This window comes from Acaromyces ingoldii, assembly GCF_003144295.1.
Source record: "Acaromyces ingoldii strain MCA 4198 unplaced genomic scaffold FA10scaffold_2, whole genome shotgun sequence".
Classification (NCBI taxonomy): Eukaryota; Fungi; Basidiomycota; class Exobasidiomycetes; order Exobasidiales; family Cryptobasidiaceae; genus Acaromyces; species Acaromyces ingoldii.
Genome location: NW_020290248.1, coordinates 1,801,031 through 1,818,317, shown reverse-complemented (window position 1 = coordinate 1,818,317; position 17,287 = coordinate 1,801,031). Strand labels below are relative to the sequence as shown.

Sequence of the window (17,287 nt, the reverse complement as noted above, 5' to 3'; positions counted from 1 at the left end):
TCGTACTTAATCACTCCTTGTCGAAGCAACTCAAATGTAAAAGTATTTTGTCATCTTTTCACAGAATTTCGCCAGGAAAATCCTTTCTGCTGCCTCTTCGGCAGCCTCCGTTGCTCCTCCTTCTCATTGCCGCCAGAGCCTCCAGTGACACACTTGGCACGCTCGGCGAGAGAACTCGCTTCGATTTCTAAAGGTATACTAGTACAGCGCTGGTAATGTCCGGCGACCTAGGCAAGGCCCTCAACACAGGTGATGGCCTCCTGAAGCAAGAGGGCGAGATGGTCGCCATCGATGGCTTCCTGTATCCGCATCCGTGCAATGCTGCCTGGGGGCGCAAAGAACTCCAGCAAGCAGTCATCGTCCTCTTGAACGTCTCCCTCTTGGCCATCTTCCGGTCCTGCTGAGACCGCAGGACGACGAATCTCAAGGGCCGACAATTTCCGCCCATTGTTCTCTTCAACGAATCGGACGACGAGCCTGACGGAGGACTTGCTCGATTGTTCCTCTATTTGCTGCTGTTTTGACTTCTTCCGCTTTGCTGGGCCTTTTCCAGCTCCCTTGAGTAGGTCTTTGGCAGCGTCTGACAGGAGGACGCCAAGTGTCATCTCGAGTGTGAGGCGGTCCGTTGAGGAAATTGAAGACAAGGAGACGAGGCTCTTCAGCAAGCCCAGAGTGGCCAGATTGACCTTGCGTTCTTCGTCCTCGTCTCCTAGAGCGGCACCATGTCGCCGCTTTCGGCTGGCTACCTGTTGCTGTTGCTGCATTTCGGCGGCGAATCGCTCGACCTGAGAACGTTCGGCCATGAGTCGGTCCAGCGCCTTGTGACTCTTGGCCAGCTCCCGCTTGGCTTCTCCGGCCTCGGATGCCAACTTCTCCTTGGCATCCTCTAGCCATACGATTGCATCATTCTGTCGATCGCCAATCTTGGCGAGCTCGTCTTGCGTCAGTGTGCCTCGACGTGGGGGATCGAACAGGAGACGGGGCAACGGGCAGCTCTCGCCTGCGTCATCAACTTCAACACCGTGCGACGAAGAGAAGGATTGGTCGAGAATTGAGCCAAGGTGGCCATGGTCGCTGGACGCGCCACCGTCTGTACCTCCGCCAACGACGCGCAAACGGGCCAGCTCGAGCTCCATGTCGTCAATTGATCCTTGCAGCTCCTCGACAACCTCAAGATCATGCCGCAGCTGGTCCACTTCGCTAAAGCGCGCCGCGAGGTCCTCGAGTGCCTTTCGTTCGGCTCTGAACATCTCTTTTCGGTCCTTGAGCTGCCTTTTCAGTTCGCTGGCTTCTCGTTCTGAGTTTCATGATCAGTCAAAGCTCAGCGATATATCCGGACGAAGGGTAAAAATCCCCCACCACTCAACTCACCGAGATTGGCCACATCGGCAGGCTCAAAGAACTCCATCTCTTCATCGCTGATAAACTTGACAAAGAGATTCTTGGTCTCCTGCTCAATTTGTATGAACTTGAGTCGTCGAAAATAATCCTGTTGCGTCATAGGGTGCGAGGAGAGCGTCAGATGCCGGAGGTACCAGAGAGGTGTCTCGAAAAGTCAAGGTTAACCCACCAGAAGGCTTTGTTCCTCCAGCTCCATTCCTTGTGGCCAAATCTTGAAAGCGTCCCAGTCAAGGAGGAGCTCCGGATTTTTGGTCTTTGAGGACGATTGGCCAGAGCGCTGAAGATGCTGCACTTCCAGCAGACCCGATGTCGAGGCATCCGCATCCGCATTGGAGATCCGCGCTCTTGAAGAGCTTCGCGCGGTGGAGCGGGCTTGCAACTTTCGGAACATGCTGTGTGCATTGAGCTGGCTCTCGCTTGCCTTTCCCTCTGCTCTGAGAAGCGCAGAGAGGCTGTGTCGATGATCTTTTCAGCAGGTAACCTACACGGGCGAGCTCCATGCATACACTTGAACACACCTCTTGACATAAGTCTTCTCTTGCTCACTAAATGCTTCGCCCTTGCTTGAAGGCTCAGCACCCAGCGCTGCTGCCACTTCTTCCTCCTCCTGCTCTGCAACGACTTGCTTTTGCGGCGATTCCAACTCCTGCTCATGCCCTACGTCGGCGTGGCCATTGGCGTGCTTTTGTCCGAGAACACTCCGGTCAGATCCCTTCATCCCTCTGCCTGCTGCTGCTGCTTTTGCTCCTCCTCCGGCGCTCTTGCGCCGTCCTGGAGATTCAGAGTCCGTCATAATTGCCTTGGCGGACCGGGGCGATGGCTCTGTGGTCGCAGCTGAAGAGCGAGCACTTCGACGAGGCGGCATGGTTATCGGTGATGTTGTTTTGTTGCTCGGAGATCAACACTCTCTCGCGCGCGTCAGACGTCCGAGCGCGTTTCGGCCGACGATAATTTCAGATTTGTAAGAGTGTTGGTCCTCGCGGAGACATTGACTTCAGCAACGACAACAGCGACGGCGACGGCGACGAGTGCTAGTCGCAGAGTAACGAGAGAGGACGCAGAACGCTGGCGTCATGCTGGCGGCTTCTGTGCTGACCTCTTCTCCCAGCTCGACGCTCAACGTCGCGGGCCCTCCAAGTTCTCAACTTCGCAGGTCCGTGTCGAGTACCGCTATTTATAGCAGCAACGAGGCAGGGTCCAGCAAGAGATGCATAAGACGGCCGTCGCCATGCCTTATCAGACCCTCGAAAGATGACCAAGATGACTGCTTCGATATCGATGAGGACGACTGCGAAGAAGAGGTCGTCTTCGCCAGAGGCGCAAAAGAAAATCCGATCTCAATCTCCCCGTCGTCCTCAAAGTCGAGCCAAGAAGTGTCGCCAAGGGCAAAGCGGAGGCGGTCTGCTCAGCCTCGCTCACCATCAAAGGCATCGAAGCTGTCACTTGGCACTAGAGAGGAAGGAGAAGAGTCTGTCAAGACCAGACAGGCGCCATCTTCGAAAGGCAAACAGCGGGCAACGGCGCGACCACTCTTGGATGGCGAGATCGATCTGACAGATGAAGAAGACGAGGGCGAGCCAACAAGGTTTAGACGGCACCTGAGCGCTTTCAGGATGCAGGAAATCGATGACAGGCATAGCCCAAAGAAGGTGGTTCGCGCGTTCGGTCTCGCTCGAGACGCTGGCGCAAGGACACCGTCGCCTGTCAAGGGCCACTGGACAAAGAAGGAGACGGCATCACCGAGCAAGGACGCAGAACGGCCATCCTCGTCTTCTGCATCTTCATCCTCCTCGAAGTCGTCCACTTCCTCATCGTCGATGCCACTCAGCATGCTGGCGAGATTGAAGCAGCCTTCTGCGCCAGTCCCAATCGAGCTTCCCACGACCATTGTGCCATTACTTCGACGAATGACCCGCTGCCCATTGTGCGCGTTGGACTTTGAGCCAAATGCCTCAAGTATCGATGGCCCGGAAGAGGATTCAAAACAGCATCAGATGGAGAAAAGCATCGCTTGCGACCAAGATGGTGACGAGGTTGCCTTTCGACCTGCTAAGCTTCCTCAACGTCCGCTCTCCAAAGAAGGTTTGTCCGGCAAACCTGCATCAAAGGTCAAGACAAAGGCCAAAAAGAGAGTCCCTAAGCCAAAGATACTGACGGGACCAGCTCGACACGGACACATTCAATCGTGTGCTCGACAAAGGCAACAAGAGCAACATCGAGCGAATGTGCAAGCCTTGAGCTCGTGCAAGGGAGTCGACCGAGCAAAGGACGAAGAAGAAGCAGACCCGCAGATCGTCATGGACGTCGAAAGCGTCATGCGAATTTTGACGAGCGAGAAAGATCGCTTAGATCGCCTGGAACGTGTGAAGGAGGTGGAACGCCAGCAGAAGCGGAGCGTCTGGGACGATGTGCTCGGAAGCCAGCAAATGGCCATCACTTCGGGTCGTGGAGCAAAGACGGGCAAGTTTGCCACCTCGACCACCTCAAATACTGGCAATGTCGTCATTAAAGGCAGCGGTCGAAAGTCGTCGCCTTTGAAAAAGACGGTCGCTGGAAAGGGGAGCGGCCGGAGGTGCGGAGGAGGCGTAGCCAGCACGACGGTCTTGGCGCCCGGGTCGACAAAGGTCGAGGTCTACCTCAAGTGCGTTCAGCTCTTTGGTGAAGAGGTCCAAGAGACGGAGAACGACAATCTCTTTGACTGGACCTTTGCTGAGCATCATTCGACATTCGGTGCGCAAGCGATCTCGCCAGCATCTGCGCCAGTCACACAGCACCGCAAGAACCTTAAAAGGGCGGTCAAAAGACAGCGCTACGGCCTGGGACTGGGTCAGTCCGACAGAGACGAGGACGAGCGCGAAGCAAGGCTGTCGATGGGCCTCCGGCTGGCAGACGATATTGCAGCTCGCTTCATCGCGGGCAAGGAGTGAACGTACTGTATTTTATCTCACCATCATGTTTGACCTCTCTTCATATCATCATTCTTCTCATCATTCATGTTCATTTCAATGTCAAACACCATCACATCAATACTAAGCAGCAGCGCCCACCAGCGCCCTGCAATACTCCATGGCCGATGCCTGGAGCGCCTCTGTGTCGACTGGCAAGCCGGACTCGATCCCCACGTTGTCGACTTGGGCCGCGTCGTCCCTTGCGCCAAAGTCGAGAGAAGTAAAGACCCGCTGGAGGTTTTGGAGCATCGTAAGCATTTCGCTCTTTGCCACTCTCCATCCCAGCATCTGTCCGTCCTCGTCTCCCTCGCCGTCGTCTTGCTCGGCCGAGGGATGGATGACCCACAGGTCCTCGCTGACAGTCCGGATGAGCTCGCCCACACGCCTGCCGAGCCTCTCCAGACGCTCGTCGTCCTCATCCTGCTGATATCCATGCGCATGCTCAAAGGACCTTGCCGGTCTCACGCGTCGCTTTGCCATCAGCATCGGCAGGTTCCTCAGGCATGCCACGTAGTCGACCAGCACTTTTCCTCCGCTCTCCCACCCTGCCAGCTGATCCATCGACACGGCCGCGTCCATAAGAACGCGCTGGATGGGCTGGAGGAGCTCGAGGATCAGATCCAAGTCCGATCGAATCAGGGCTTCGGGCGCAAGGACCGAGACGACAGTCTCGTGGGCCCTCCGCAAGAGCGACAGGCCTTCTTCCTGGGCTGCCTCGGCTTCGTCGTCACCCTCGTCTTGCGCTTCGTCTCCTTCGAGCTCCTCTTCGTCCTCGTCGACTTGGCTGTACCGCGCCAGCACAAACGACGCTGCGGCGCCCTCGAGGCAGAGTTGGTACTCCCGGTACCGATCCTGCCGTGTGGCCTTGGCGTGGTCGGCCTTGGCCTCGCAGAGCCACGGCTGGGGGATCCTCAGCTTGGCCAACAAGAACTTCTCGACGTCGTCGCTGTTGCTCTCCAGGCTCGACACGTTCCTGGCAAGAAGCGCTTTGATGGCTGTCCGTCTTGACGAGGCCAGCTCGAGGTGCAGCAGCACGTAGGCGGACCAGGTCCAGAGGCCCATCGATTCAAGCTGGTTGGCATAGGCCGTCGTGAGGTTGTCTGCCCTCGTCGAATTGCCCTCGACAGATCGTTGCCCATCAACGACCTGCATCGCGGTGTCCACTTCGACTCGGTCTCGAAAGTCGCCGGCAGAGAGGACCCTCGAAAGGAGCTGGTAGAGGTGCCAGGCGAGCCTGACATCTTGGCCATTGCCCGAGTCAAACGACAGCGGCTCGCAGATGTTCTCGAGCGGGTACGTGCGATCGGCGTAGAGTTTGATCAGGTGGAAGAGAACGTCTTTGGGATACGTCGAGGTTTGCAAGAGCTGTTTCAGCCTGATCGAGCCCGACTTGTCGAGGTGGGGCGGTAGCGGCGCAGCGGTCGTCTGGCCCTGGGAAGCCTTGACCGCCTCTTCGTACCGGCTTACCGCCACCTCGAGCGGCTCGTCGGGAGAAGACTGGTACCACAGATGAAGGCCCATGGCCCTCTTCCAATCGAGGCCCTTTGCGATCAAGAGATCTGGGACCTGGTCGATTGGATCCTTGACTGACCTGCTCACGCTGCCGGGGCTCACCGTCACGTTTCCCGACAGGAGCTCAAAGAGCTTGCGCGTGTGCTCGTCGATGTGTGCATCCACCGCCTGGGCCCGCCACGTCGCCAGCTGCTGCGCAATCTCGGCGCGCGTGTCATCGTCTGCGCTAGACGCCTGAGCCACGAGCGTGGCCAGACGCACATCCCCGGACTCGAGGCACGCCACGCAGGCTTTCTCGACCTCGTGCGCCGTCAGGTAGCTAAAGGCGACCGCCGAGCTTGGCCGACTTGCCGCAATGTGGCTCCGGGCCTCGCCCTCGACCGTCGCTGACACGGCGAGCCTGAGCCAGCCGGAGAGTGCCGCCTTGCGTCGAAGGGCCATGACGGCCCTTGGGTCGGGCCCGCCCTCTGACTGCTCGACAAGCTTTGAGAGGTCCAGATTGGCAACCTCGTCAAACAGGGCATGTCCCAGCCGAAAGATGAGCGACTCGTGGGACCTTTCGCCCGAATCAAACGCAGCGGCAAAGTCGGCGAAGCGCAGACCTCCATCGGCGTACGCGACGGGGCATCCACCTGCAGACCTTGACTTTTTCTTATAGGCCTGTCCTTCGTCCTCGAGCTCGTCGTCCATGGGACTGCCACCTTCGACGACGGTCTTTTGGAGCTGCAGTTCGAGCAGCCGCTTTGCCTTGCTGCGATTGATCTCCTCATCGGCGGGCTCAAAGACGCGGGCGCGTTCCATAGTGACCGTCGAGAATGCCTCGAAATGAGCTGCAAAAGCCGTCGTCGATGTCGACCCTTTCTCGCTCCTTTTGGTAAAAGACAGGCGAAGGAAAAGAAAAGCAAAAGAGTGTCAATACCATCCATTCCATCGCACATTGAGTTTTCATAGGGAGAAAGAGAAACAAGCAGAAGAGAGTGGGAGAAATAGTCTGATCGGCAGCGCTCACCTCAGAGTTGCTGGTCGTCCACTGTGCGCAAACAGGCCGCCGGGCCCCCATCCCACACGGAAGCTCCTGCCGAGACTTGCACCGGCGTCAATGACGAGCGACGTTGCGCTCTGGGCAATGACGCTCTGTGCCACATCCGTCCTCAAGAGCTTGCGGGGCGGCGGTGGGGGCACACCAATCGTCGAGGCCGCAGCCGCCGCTGCCGCCGAAGCAGCAGTGTCCCTCTGTGGATGCGAGGCAGTCATGGGCGCCGTGAAAGCTGGCCGCGATGCCAGCGCGTCTTCTTCGGCCCGCTTCTCGCTCGAGGTGAACGAGCGCAGCTGTTTGCGTGTAGTCTCACCCTGCTGCTGCTGCTGCTGCTGCTGCTGGCTGGTCTGCGGCTGGCCAAAGAAGCTGGCTTGCATGACCTGCACACGCTTCGGCTCCAGCCCCAGGCTCGCCGCCCACGGTTGGCTCTGCTGCCGGCTGCTGGGCTGGGGCGTCGCGCTTGTGCTCCGTCCTCTCCATCGACTGGGCGACTCGGCCACGGGCGTCGCATCGCGCGAGGTGGGCGTTGCCTGTCGCAGGTGGCGGAGGCGTTTCCGCTCGCCTGGCGCTGGGCTCCCCATCTCACTCATTCGCATGACGCCGCTGCTGCGCTCGTCGAAGCCGTCGCTCTCGCTCGTCGCCTCGTCTTCTTCGCCCTCCTCGCTGTCCTCGTCGAGGGCCCGCCGAGGCGGTGCGCCATCCGACTCCATCGCCTCGTCGTCTTCGTGGCTTGGCTGCTGCTGCTGCTGCTTCTTCTTCTTTTGGGCTTTTCCCTTCGCCGCGTCACTCGCCTCCTCGTCGTCATCCTCCTCGCTGTCATCGAGACCGTACCGGCTGAAGTGCTTGACCCGGAACGTCCATTCGCCCGGCCCAGCCTTGTAGTCGACAAACTCAGCGTCCTGCCTTCTGGTGAGCTTGCTCACAAACTGCTTGACCCTGGGGTGGTCGGCGTCCTTGATGGGCGCCCTCGTGGCGCGGTCGGTGGCCCAGCACTGGAGCAGCGAGACGACGGCGGGCTGGTTGAGGCCCTGGCCGCGCTTGGCCTTTGCGATGCGCCGCGGGTTAAAGCCCGGCTGGACACCATCGCGCTCCTCACCCGTCTCACCGTCAAAGCACTCGTCCTCCTCGGGGTAGACGAGGCACTCCTTGAGGCGCAGCTGGACAATTCCTCCCGGAATGTCGCCGAGCTCGGGCACGGTGGTGAGGTCGACTGGCTCGAGGAACTCGATGGAGCCGTAGTTCTTGCGGCCGACGACAAAACCTTCGACGGAGCGCAGCTCGGCATTCGACCACTCGCGCAGCTCCGACAGTGGGGGCTCGGTGTAGTAGTCGAGGGGAAGCAGCACGTCTTCCTTTTTGTTGTTGTTGTTTGCAGTGTTGCTGCTGGTGATGCTGCTGTTGAGGCCGCCTCGCCTCGTCGTCGCACTGTCGCCAGACGCGGAGCTGTTGAGCTTGCCGGGCTTGAGAGCAGGCAGGCTCGTGTCGGCTGCATCGCTGGCACTGCCAAAGCCGCGCGAGGGCGACTCGTCGGGAGCCGCACCGAACAGGCTCGTGTCGGGACCAGCCGGCGTACCGTTCCTGACGGTGGTCGAGGCCCGGGCGGCGGCAGACTCGAGCGCGGGGCTGAAGGCGACGCGGTTGGCAGCAGCGGAGGCAGAAGAAGAGGCAGCAGCAGGAGGCGGCGTGCCGCGGAGACCACTGGTGCCGCCAAACAACGACGAGGAGCGAGTCAGATTCGAAGCTGGCAATCCACCGTCGTGGTCGTCGAGCACAAGCCTCTTGACGCTCGGCCTCGAGACAAAGGCCTGCGGCGGCAGCGACGAGGGCGTCGACGACGAGACGGGCGCAGAGGCCTCGCGAAGGTGGCGTGGCTGCTCGTCACTGAGGCCACGGAAGATGCTGGCATGGGAACTTGGCAGGCCGGCAGCAGGGCTGCCCACGCGAGCCGAGGGCGAGTGGAAGAGGCTGGTGCTGCTGCCAAGCGCAGGGCTGCCCTCGCGACCGGGCGTGCTCTCGCGCAGGCCGAGGCCGCCGGGCGTCGTGCCTCGCAGGCGCGTGATCCTCGTCGAGCTGCGTGGGCTCGGCCGGAAGGGAGCCACAATCGGAGGCGGCTTCTTCGTCGAGCGCTGCATCGAGACGTTGAAGGGTAAGTGGCCCTGCTGGTTTCCCAGCTGCGACTGCCCGAGCGACGCAGGAGAGGCATTGGCCAGCGGCCCTGCCTGTCCTCCAAAGAGCGAGTCTGTACCGTACGGGTTGCTCGCAAGGCTCGCCTGCATGTTGAAGCCAGGCTGCTGCTGCTGCTGCTGGTTGGCCTGTTGCTGCCCAGCGCCAAAGAGGCTGTTGCCGCCCCCAAAGAGGCCGCCCGACTGGTTGTTCTGGTTGCTGGACGCATTGTTCGACTGGCCAAAGCTGAAGTTGGACGATTGGCCAAAGAGACCGCCCGTCGAGGCGCCTTGCTGCTGGTTGTTGTTATTGTTGTTGTTGCTGTTGCCAAAGAGGCCGCCGCCACCGCCGCCGAGTTGAGTGCCATTGTTGGCACTGTTGCCAAAGAGACCGCCTCCTCCGCCGCCCGGAGCGCCTCCTGCATTGCCAAACAAGCCCCCGGTAGAGGCAGTGTTGCTGTTGTTGTTGTTGCCAAAGAGCGACCCGCCGAGGCCGCCTGGCTGCTGCTGTTGCTGGCCTGGCTGCTGCTGCTGGTTGTTTTGCGCTCCTAGGCTTCCAAAGAGGCCTCCGCCTGCCGGCTTGTTTTGTCCAAACAGGCTGCCCGTGCCCGCGTTGTTCGCCGTCGTCGACGCTCCACCGCCACCAAAGCTGAAGCCTGTGGATGCGCCCGCTTGGGGAGGGGCCGCCGAAGCGCTGCCAAAGAGGCCGCCGCCGGTGGCAGGCTTGTTGCCAAACAGTCCACCGCCGCCCGTGCCAAAGCCACCGGCCGTCTGGCCAGGCTGTTGGCCCTGCTGCTGCCCCTGCTGCTGGTTGCTGTTGTTGGCACCCCCGAAGCTGAAGCCGCCGGCGCCGGCGGTGTTTGCCTGCGTGTTTCCAAACAGCCCACCGCCCGGCTGGCTCGTGGCTGCTGCCTGCCCAAACAGTCCGCCAGTGGGTGCCGCCGTCGATGTCTGGCCCGGTGCCGAGGAGGCAGCTCCAAAGCCACCACCGCCGCCAGCACCGCCAAACGAAAACGCAGGCTTGTTCTCCGTCTGGCCGGGCGCTGACGAGGCGCCAAAGCCGAAACCCGTGCTCGCACCCGTCGTCGAGCCAAAGAGGCCGCCCGTGGCTGGCTTTTGCTGCTGCTGGCCCGTGTTTCCAAACAGGCCGCCCGAGCCAAATCCGCCGGCGCCTGGCTGCTGCTGCTGCTGCGGCTGCTGTCCCTGCTGGTTAGCGCCAAAGGAGAAGCCGCCCGAAGCAGCTCCAGTGGGCGCGGATCCAAAGCCACCGGTCGTCGACTGTCCAAACAGCCCCCCACCCGCCGGCTTGTTCTGCTGGTTGGCCTGTCCAAAGGAGAAGCCCGACTGCTGCTGGGGCTGCTGCTGCTGCTGCTGCTGGGGCTGGCCAAAGGAGAAGCCGCCCGCGGCGGGCTGCTGCTGTCCAAACAGGCCGCCAGTCTGCGGTTGCTGCTGCTGCTGTTGTCCAAACAAGCCTCCGGTCTGTGGCTGTTGCGAGTGGGGCTGCTGCTGCTGCTGGCCAAAGAGACCGCCGCCTCCTGTGTTGCCGGCCTGTCCAAAGAGACCACCGCCGCCGCCGCCCGTGCCAGCGCCGAAGCCAGTAGCGCCCTGCTGTTGTCCAAAGAGGCTGTTCGTCTGGCCCTGCTGCCCGAATCCTGTCGCTCCAGCCGGCTGCCCAAAGCCTCCGCCGCCGGGTCCCACGGTGCCCGTCTTGCGCCCCTGCTGGTAGTCCTGCAGACGAAGCTCCTCGAGCGACGCAGCACGGTACGCGGGGAGGCAGGAGATGGACGTGTAGTGGTAGTTGGTCGACCCGCTTCCCGTGGCGTCCTTTTCGTTGCTCAGAAAGGGCGTGTAGGCCGGGTTCGAGGTCCCCTGGGTGGGCATGCCGCCCGTGGCCGCGGCTCCGAGCCCGCCGCCGGCTCCAAAGAGGCCGCCGCCCTGGTTGGCTGGCTGCCCAAAGGCACCCGTCTGCTGGGGCTGCTGCTGCGTCTGTGCCGCGCCAAAGAGGCCCCCACCACCGGCGGGCTTGGCTCCGAACGTCGTCGTGGATGCGCCGCCAAACGGCGAGCTCTGCGCCTGGTTGGGCTGCTGCTGCTGCTGCGCCGTCGAGGCACCAAAGCCGCCAAAGCCAGAAGAGGGGGCCGTCGAAGCGCCAAAGCCACCAAAGCCACTGCCGGCGGGTTTGTTGACTTGCTGTCCAAAGGGCGACGCACTCTGCGCACCACCGGCTGGCTGGCCAAAGGTGAAGCCGCTGCCCGAGGCAGCTCCTGGCTGCTGCTGCTGCCCTTGCGCACCGAACAGCGATCCGCCGCTCGTCGAGGCGCCAAAGCCGCCCGTCTGGGTGCCGAAGCCTGTGCAGAATCAGTCAGCAATGAGTGTTTCCATCCTCTTCCCACACAGGAAGTGCCTGCCTGCCGGTCACTCACCCCCAAATCCAGACTGAGGCTGCTGCTGCTGTTGCTGCGGCTGCTGCCCAAACAGCCCCGCGGGTTGCTGCCCCGGCTGCTGGCCCGCTTGCTGCTGGTTGGCATTGTTCTGCTGGCCGAAGCCGCCAAAGCCCGAGCCTCCCGAGCCAAACATCGTGTCCTCTCCAGCTGGCTGCCCTCCTTTGCTCGCTAGCTCTGGCCCTGTTTTCCCGTCCCGTTCCCGTTCCTGTTCCCGTGCGATGCAAAAGAAGACGACGGTGCGTGGAGACCGTTGGAAGGGTGGGAGCACGCTCGCGCAGTGGACAGTGTCGTTCAGGTGCAGGTGCAGGTGCAGATTCAGAGCCGAGAAGAAACAGCGGCGGTGGGCTCCTCTCGCGCGCGCGCGACGAAGAGGGAAAAAGAAGACGGACAGACGCGACCACGTGTGTTTTGGACAAACCCCCCCCCCCCCCCCATTAAACGGCGCAGCGCTTTGGCGCCCCTCTCATTCAGCAGCTGCTGCTTACGGCTATTGATTTCTCATTCCGTTTTATCTCGTACAACTAAAAGGACAACGGAGAAGAGACGACGGAACATGATGAATTGAAGTATTGGAAACGATTGCGTCGGAGGTACAGATTATTGACGATGATGGACGGGAGCCTTCTTTGTGAGAGAGAAAAGTCGATTACTACAACACAGAAACGTGAGGGTCAAGGGAAGGGGGCAGATTCGTGAGAGGGATGTGAGCCAATTATTAGAGGAAACTGGGAGGAGAATGGGGATGAAAGCCTATTTGCGCGAGTATGTGGCTAGTTGGTGTTGGTGGTGGCGTCGTCGACGTTGACATTGAGAGCGTCGGTGGAGCGGCCGACGCTTCCTGCGCTGCCAGCAGACGAGGCGCCGTCGTCCAGTGCGCTGCCGCTGAGAGCAGCCCGGACAGCGTCGAGGTTGAGAGGGTCGTCGGCGGAGGAGGAGGAGGCTTCGGGCGTGAAGCTCGTTGAGTCAGCGAGGGGATGCTGGACCTTTTGCGCCTGGCCTCTGATGTCGGCCGCTGGCATCAGCTGCGACGTCGGTCCCGGCCTCGATGCTCTGCTGCCACTGGAGGAGCTCGACAGGCTGGGCGAAGGAGCGCGGTCTCGCTGAGCCAAGGCTTTCTGTGCGCTCATCTGGGCAATCTTGCGCGCCAGCTCTTCCGTCGTCGTCGCACCCGCGGCCACGGCAATGTCGGGGATGCCAAGGTTGCTGCTAGGGTCGACGCGATTCTTCTTGCTGCTGCCGCCAGCTTGGCTGGCCGAACCACCGCCTGCAGCGCCGCTCCTCGCATCAGCCATCGACCCGCGGCGCTGCTCGAGACCGGGAGACAGGAGGTGCGCTTCGTTTGGGCGCTTGGCGCCTGGCCCTTCGGGCATCGGGCTGCCTGCGGGCGAGTTCGTCGACGCTCGACGCTGGAGCAAGGCGGAAGAGTAGGGCTGTACTAGCGGAAAAGGGTATCCTTCTTCTTTTGGCTTGTCCAATGCGGAAGTCTGCGTCGATGAGTCTTTGTCTGTAAGCCCGTCTTTATCCTTGCCGTTTGCGTGCTCCTCCACCCCGACCTTGTCCTCGCTTTGCTCCGATTCCTGCTGCTGCTGCTGTAGTTGTTGCTGTTGTTGAGATCGCTGCTGCTGCTGCTGCTGCTGTTGTTGTTGTTGCTGTTGCGGCTGTTGCTGGTACCGCTCTTGGCCGTTCGAGGCCGACGGTGCCTCTGGCTTCTTGCCCTGCGGCCGCACAGCATTATGGGGTCCACGAGGAGGAGGTGGTCGCGGTTGCTGATTCCAATGCGGCGAGGTGGGCATGGGACCCATGGGCGTCATTCCACCACTTGGCTGGCCTGCATAGCCGAGCGAGGCATACGTGGCGCCGACGGGTGGGAACATGGGGTTGAAGCTCGAGGCAGCAATGGGTGTGGTGACGGCCTGCTGCTGCTGCTGCATGTGCACAGGAGCACCTGGCGCCGGGTTGATGTAGGGATTGAAGGGCCCGCTGGCCGCGCCAGGTGTCGCCAGTCCACCGAGGTGGGGACTGCCAAGAGGGGGAGAAAAGGGCCCCAAGCCAGGCGAGAGGAACTGGGTGTAGACTGGCGGCGTCTGGGGCATGGCATGGAAGGTGAAGCCGGGCATGCCAGGCGTCATGGGGACCGTCATGCGCGAGTGCAGAGGCGTGAACTGGGCGGCATTGTTGACGCTGGGAAACGCGTGCGGTGGCAGCTGGATGCGTCCTGGAGGGGCTCTCGACGTGCTTGGCTGGCCGTCCTTCTCGCTTGCTTCCTGTGCTTTGCCGCCCGCTGGAGGAGCCTCAGCGGAGTCAGCCGCCGCAGACGTGCTTGAAGACGGTGGCGCCTGCTGCTGCTTAGTGGAATCTCGCTGCTCGCTCAGGGCCGAGAAGCTCTGCAGGCCACTGCCGCTGCCACTCCCAAACATATCCGTTGGCCCACCCATAAAGACCGACATGCCAAAGGGATTCGACTCGTGCGTCTGTTGGTATGGTTGGGATGCAGGCGCAAATGGCCCTTGCTGCTGCGGCTGCGGCTGTTGTTCTTGCAGAGATCGCTGCTGCTGCTGCTGCTGCTGCTGCAAATGGGACTGGAGCGGGAGCTGTGGCTGATGCTGATGCTGATGCTGTTGCTGGTGCTGGTGCTGGTGCTGATGCTGAAGGTGGGGTTGCAGCTGCGGCTGCGGCTGCTGCGATGAGCTGCCCAGCGGAAAGACATGCTGGGGCGCACCGATGCCGGCCGAGAGCTGGGACTGGAACTGCTGCTGCTGTTGCTGTTGCTGCTGCTGCTGCAACTGCGTCTGGGCAGAAGGCAGTGACGACGACGACGACGACGAGGTTGTCGGTGGATTGGCCGCTGCAAAGGCGCCCGTGTACTGGCTCGGCGTGCTTGGCAGCTGTCCGTGGGGAGGTGCAGACATCTGGGCAAAGCGATCAAAGTGCACCTTGAGCGTCCGGCCGCTGTATTCGTAGCCATGGTAGATTCGAACAGCATTCTGCGCATCCTCGGCGGTGGCAAAGAGGACAGTGCCGAAGCCTCGGCTGCGGCCATCGGGGCCCAAGGCGACATCTGCGCGCTGGATGTCGCCTGCGGCGCGAAAGAGATCCTTGAGGTCCTGCCACTGGCAATGGAAGGGGAGATTGCCCACAAACAGGACTCGACCATAGTAGGCATTCGGCGGTGGCTTTTGCGCACCTGCACCTGCACCTACACCTGCACCTGCATTGATGCCTTGGCCGAACATGGCAGCGCCGGTCTGTCCTGGAGGAGCAGCAGATCGCATGCCCATGCCCATACCCATGCCACCACCCATCCCCATCATGAATTGTTGTTGTTGTTGCTGCTGCTGCTGCTGCTGCTGTTGTTGTTGTTGTTGTGGAGACGGGGACCCCATGGGCATCTGGTTCATGACGTTGGCCATCAGGTGTGGGCTAGCGCCCATCGATGGAGACGGCTGTTGCGCGTACAAGGAGGAGCTGAACTGGCTGGGTGAGGGTGCAGCACCGATGGAGCTCCTCGTCGATGCGCCAAGAAATGGATAGAGGGCTGGCGAGACGCCCTGGGGCAGCTGCTGCGGCAGAAGGTGCTGCTGTGATTGCTGCTGCTGCTGCTGCTGCTGCTGCTGCTGCTGCTGCTGCTGGGACTGCTGCTGCTGCTGCTGCTGCTGCTGCTGCTGCTGGGACTGCTGCTGCTGCTGCTGCTGGGACTGCTGCTGCTGCTGCTGCTGGGCCTGGAGTGGTGGCGGTGGAAGAGGCGAGCCAAGCGCGGCATGGAGCTGACTCGAGTGTGGTTTGGCAGGACTCGCTGATGAGGGCGGCGCCACGGCGGCCACCGCGGCCACGGCGGCGGGCGAGAGCGGCAAGGGAGTAGGCGATGCACCAAAGGCGGCCGATGATGAAGAAGAAGAATTGGGGACTTGTAGGCCTTGCTGCTGTTGCTGCTGCTGCTGCTGCTGCTGCTGCTGCTGTAGGTGATTGAGCGCAGGGCTGCCTGGGCTGTGCGAGAGGAGCGACGTCGTCGACGAGTTGGCCAGGGCCACGCCCAGAAGCGTGCCACTTCGATCGATGCGCACCTCCAGCGTGCGGCCTTGCCACGTGAAACCTCTAAACATTTCACAGGCCCGGGCAGCGTCGTCCTCGGTGGCGAGGAGCACCGTGCCATGGCCGCGGGATCGATTGTCGGGCGTGAGGCTGACGTCGGCGCGCAGGACGGTGCCGGCCTTGCGGAAGAGATCCTTGAGATCCTGCCACCGCACTCGATAGGGCAGATTGGACACGAACAGCTGCGTGCGCGGGTCAGATGCAGACAGTGGGCCCGTCGTGGGCAGCGAGACGGGGACCTTGTTGAGGGCCGAACCGGACGAAGAGGAGATGTGTGAAGGCGCAGGCGAGGCAGGGGCCCCTCCACCACCACCGCCACCACCACCAATGCCAACGCCATTGATCAGAAAGGGAGCGCCGTCGGAGAATGACTGGCGGACAAAGGGCGGCCGGGGAAGCGACGAAGCCCCTGCTTCGCCGTAGGGAAAGGTGCCAAAGCTGCCGGAGCGGCTCTGTCCCACGCTACTCGTGCTGCCGTTGCTGCTGACCTTGGACATGGACGTGGCCATCAGGATGGCGTGCTCCACCGTCTGGTCCGAGATCTGGGAGCGCGCAAGGGCCGCGCTGAGGTTGCTGACGACCTTGCCACCACTCGTAGCACCAACGCTGCCGTTGTATGCAGGTGCAGACGGCCGCCGGCCCATATTGGCGAGCGAAGGACCGGCGCTGAGGGTGCTGCTGCCAGTCATGCTTCCGGCTGCAGATCCTCCTCCGTATGCGCTCCCGCTGGCGCTCGTGTTGCCGTGGCCATTGCCCGTGCCTGCGCCAAAGATGCTCCCACCCGCACCTCCGCCACCCAGGCTCGACGCATAGCCACTCGAGTGTCTGCTGTGGTCACTTGCCCCGGACGAGGCATTGGCCGCATGCAGAGCGGGGCTGCCGCCAAGCGAGGAAAACGTCGGCGCGGCGCTGCTGCCCGGCCGATAGTAAGGGTAAGGAGCAGCCTGACTGCCAGCGGGGGACGACAGGGCCTGGCTGGCATCGAGCGGTCCCGGTGACGGCGACGGCGTCCGAGCTGAGGCGAGAAAGGGCGATGAGATAATCGCAGATCCGGGCTGGGTGGGCGACGGGAGGTGCGACTTGGCCTGAGTAGATGCCATAAGATATCCACTCCCCGCGCCACCACTGCTTCCTTCTCCCCCTCCTGCTCTCCCTCCCCCTGCTGAGAACGGACCGCTCCTGCCGTCCATGATCTGCGCGGGTAGAAGGGTCTGTTTAGCGTGTCGTCTGGCACGCGTAGCAGCAGCAAGCTCACCTGTCCCGGCTTCAAGTTAGACAACGAAGTCGCCGGTCATTTGAGTTGTCCCTTTCTTGCTTGTTTCCCGAGGCGAGAAGTTAGATGCAGATGTGAGCGATGATGTGTCAAGCGTTGCCTAGCCCCGCCCGTCGTTGTCCTTCCTGCTCGTCGGCCCTTTTTTTTATTATTTAATCCACTTGCACGGTGACCGCGAGAGACCCAGCCCAAAGAGAAAGGAGGAAAGGAAAAAAGAGCGAGCCTGCCTGAGTGAGAGAAGAGACGAAGAGGTGACGCCCGCAGCCCAAAAGAGAGAGAGAGAGAGAGGAAGAGGAAAGGAGAGGTCAGCGGGAGTATGACCAAGGGCAACGATCGGCTCGGTCGCGCAAGACGTATGGTACGGTCCGAGGAGGCAGAGGGGGGGGACGGCCGTAGGTCATTCTATATTTGCGGACGTCACT

The 17,287-nt window shown here is 61.6% G+C and overlaps 4 protein-coding genes across 4 annotated transcripts; 1 reads left to right on the top strand and 3 right to left on the bottom strand.

Annotated features, from left to right (window-relative positions):
* Nucleotides 1–103: 103 nt before the first annotated feature.
* Nucleotides 104–2,000, bottom strand: FA10DRAFT_265625 (hypothetical protein). The gene is made up of 3 exons (XM_025521140.1): nt 1,571–2,000; nt 1,372–1,489; nt 104–1,297 (listed from the first exon to the last, which is right to left on the bottom strand). The coding sequence occupies exons 1-3, from the start codon at nt 1,790–1,792 to the stop codon at nt 228–230; spliced, it is 1,410 nt and encodes a 469-aa protein (XP_025378976.1). The 5' UTR covers nt 1,793–2,000; the 3' UTR covers nt 104–227.
* Nucleotides 2,001–2,474: 474 nt separating this feature from the next.
* On the top strand, nt 2,475–4,423 carry FA10DRAFT_278511 (hypothetical protein; the record flags this gene model as incomplete). Its single annotated transcript, XM_025523462.1, has 4 exons — nt 2,475–2,554; nt 2,642–3,483; nt 3,565–3,865; nt 3,913–4,423. The coding sequence occupies 4 exons, from the start codon at nt 2,475–2,477 to the stop codon at nt 4,061–4,063; spliced, it is 1,374 nt and encodes a 457-aa protein (XP_025378975.1). The 3' UTR covers nt 4,064–4,423.
* On the bottom strand, nt 4,375–11,837 carry FA10DRAFT_300360 (hypothetical protein). Its single transcript, XM_025524833.1, has 3 exons — nt 11,483–11,837; nt 6,871–11,407; nt 4,375–6,729 (listed from the first exon to the last, which is right to left on the bottom strand). The coding sequence occupies exons 1-3, from the start codon at nt 11,634–11,636 to the stop codon at nt 4,431–4,433; spliced, it is 6,990 nt and encodes a 2,329-aa protein (XP_025378974.1). The 5' UTR covers nt 11,637–11,837; the 3' UTR covers nt 4,375–4,430.
* A 2,626-nt stretch (nt 11,838–14,463) lies between these two features.
* On the bottom strand, nt 14,464–15,798 carry FA10DRAFT_223439 (RNA-binding domain-containing protein; the record flags this gene model as incomplete). Its single annotated transcript, XM_025518580.1, has 3 exons — nt 14,464–14,648; nt 15,137–15,292; nt 15,549–15,798. Coding segments are annotated over 3 exons (591 nt in total), but the record flags the coding sequence as incomplete, so codon positions are not given.
* Between the last annotated feature and the right edge of the window lie 1,489 nt (nt 15,799–17,287).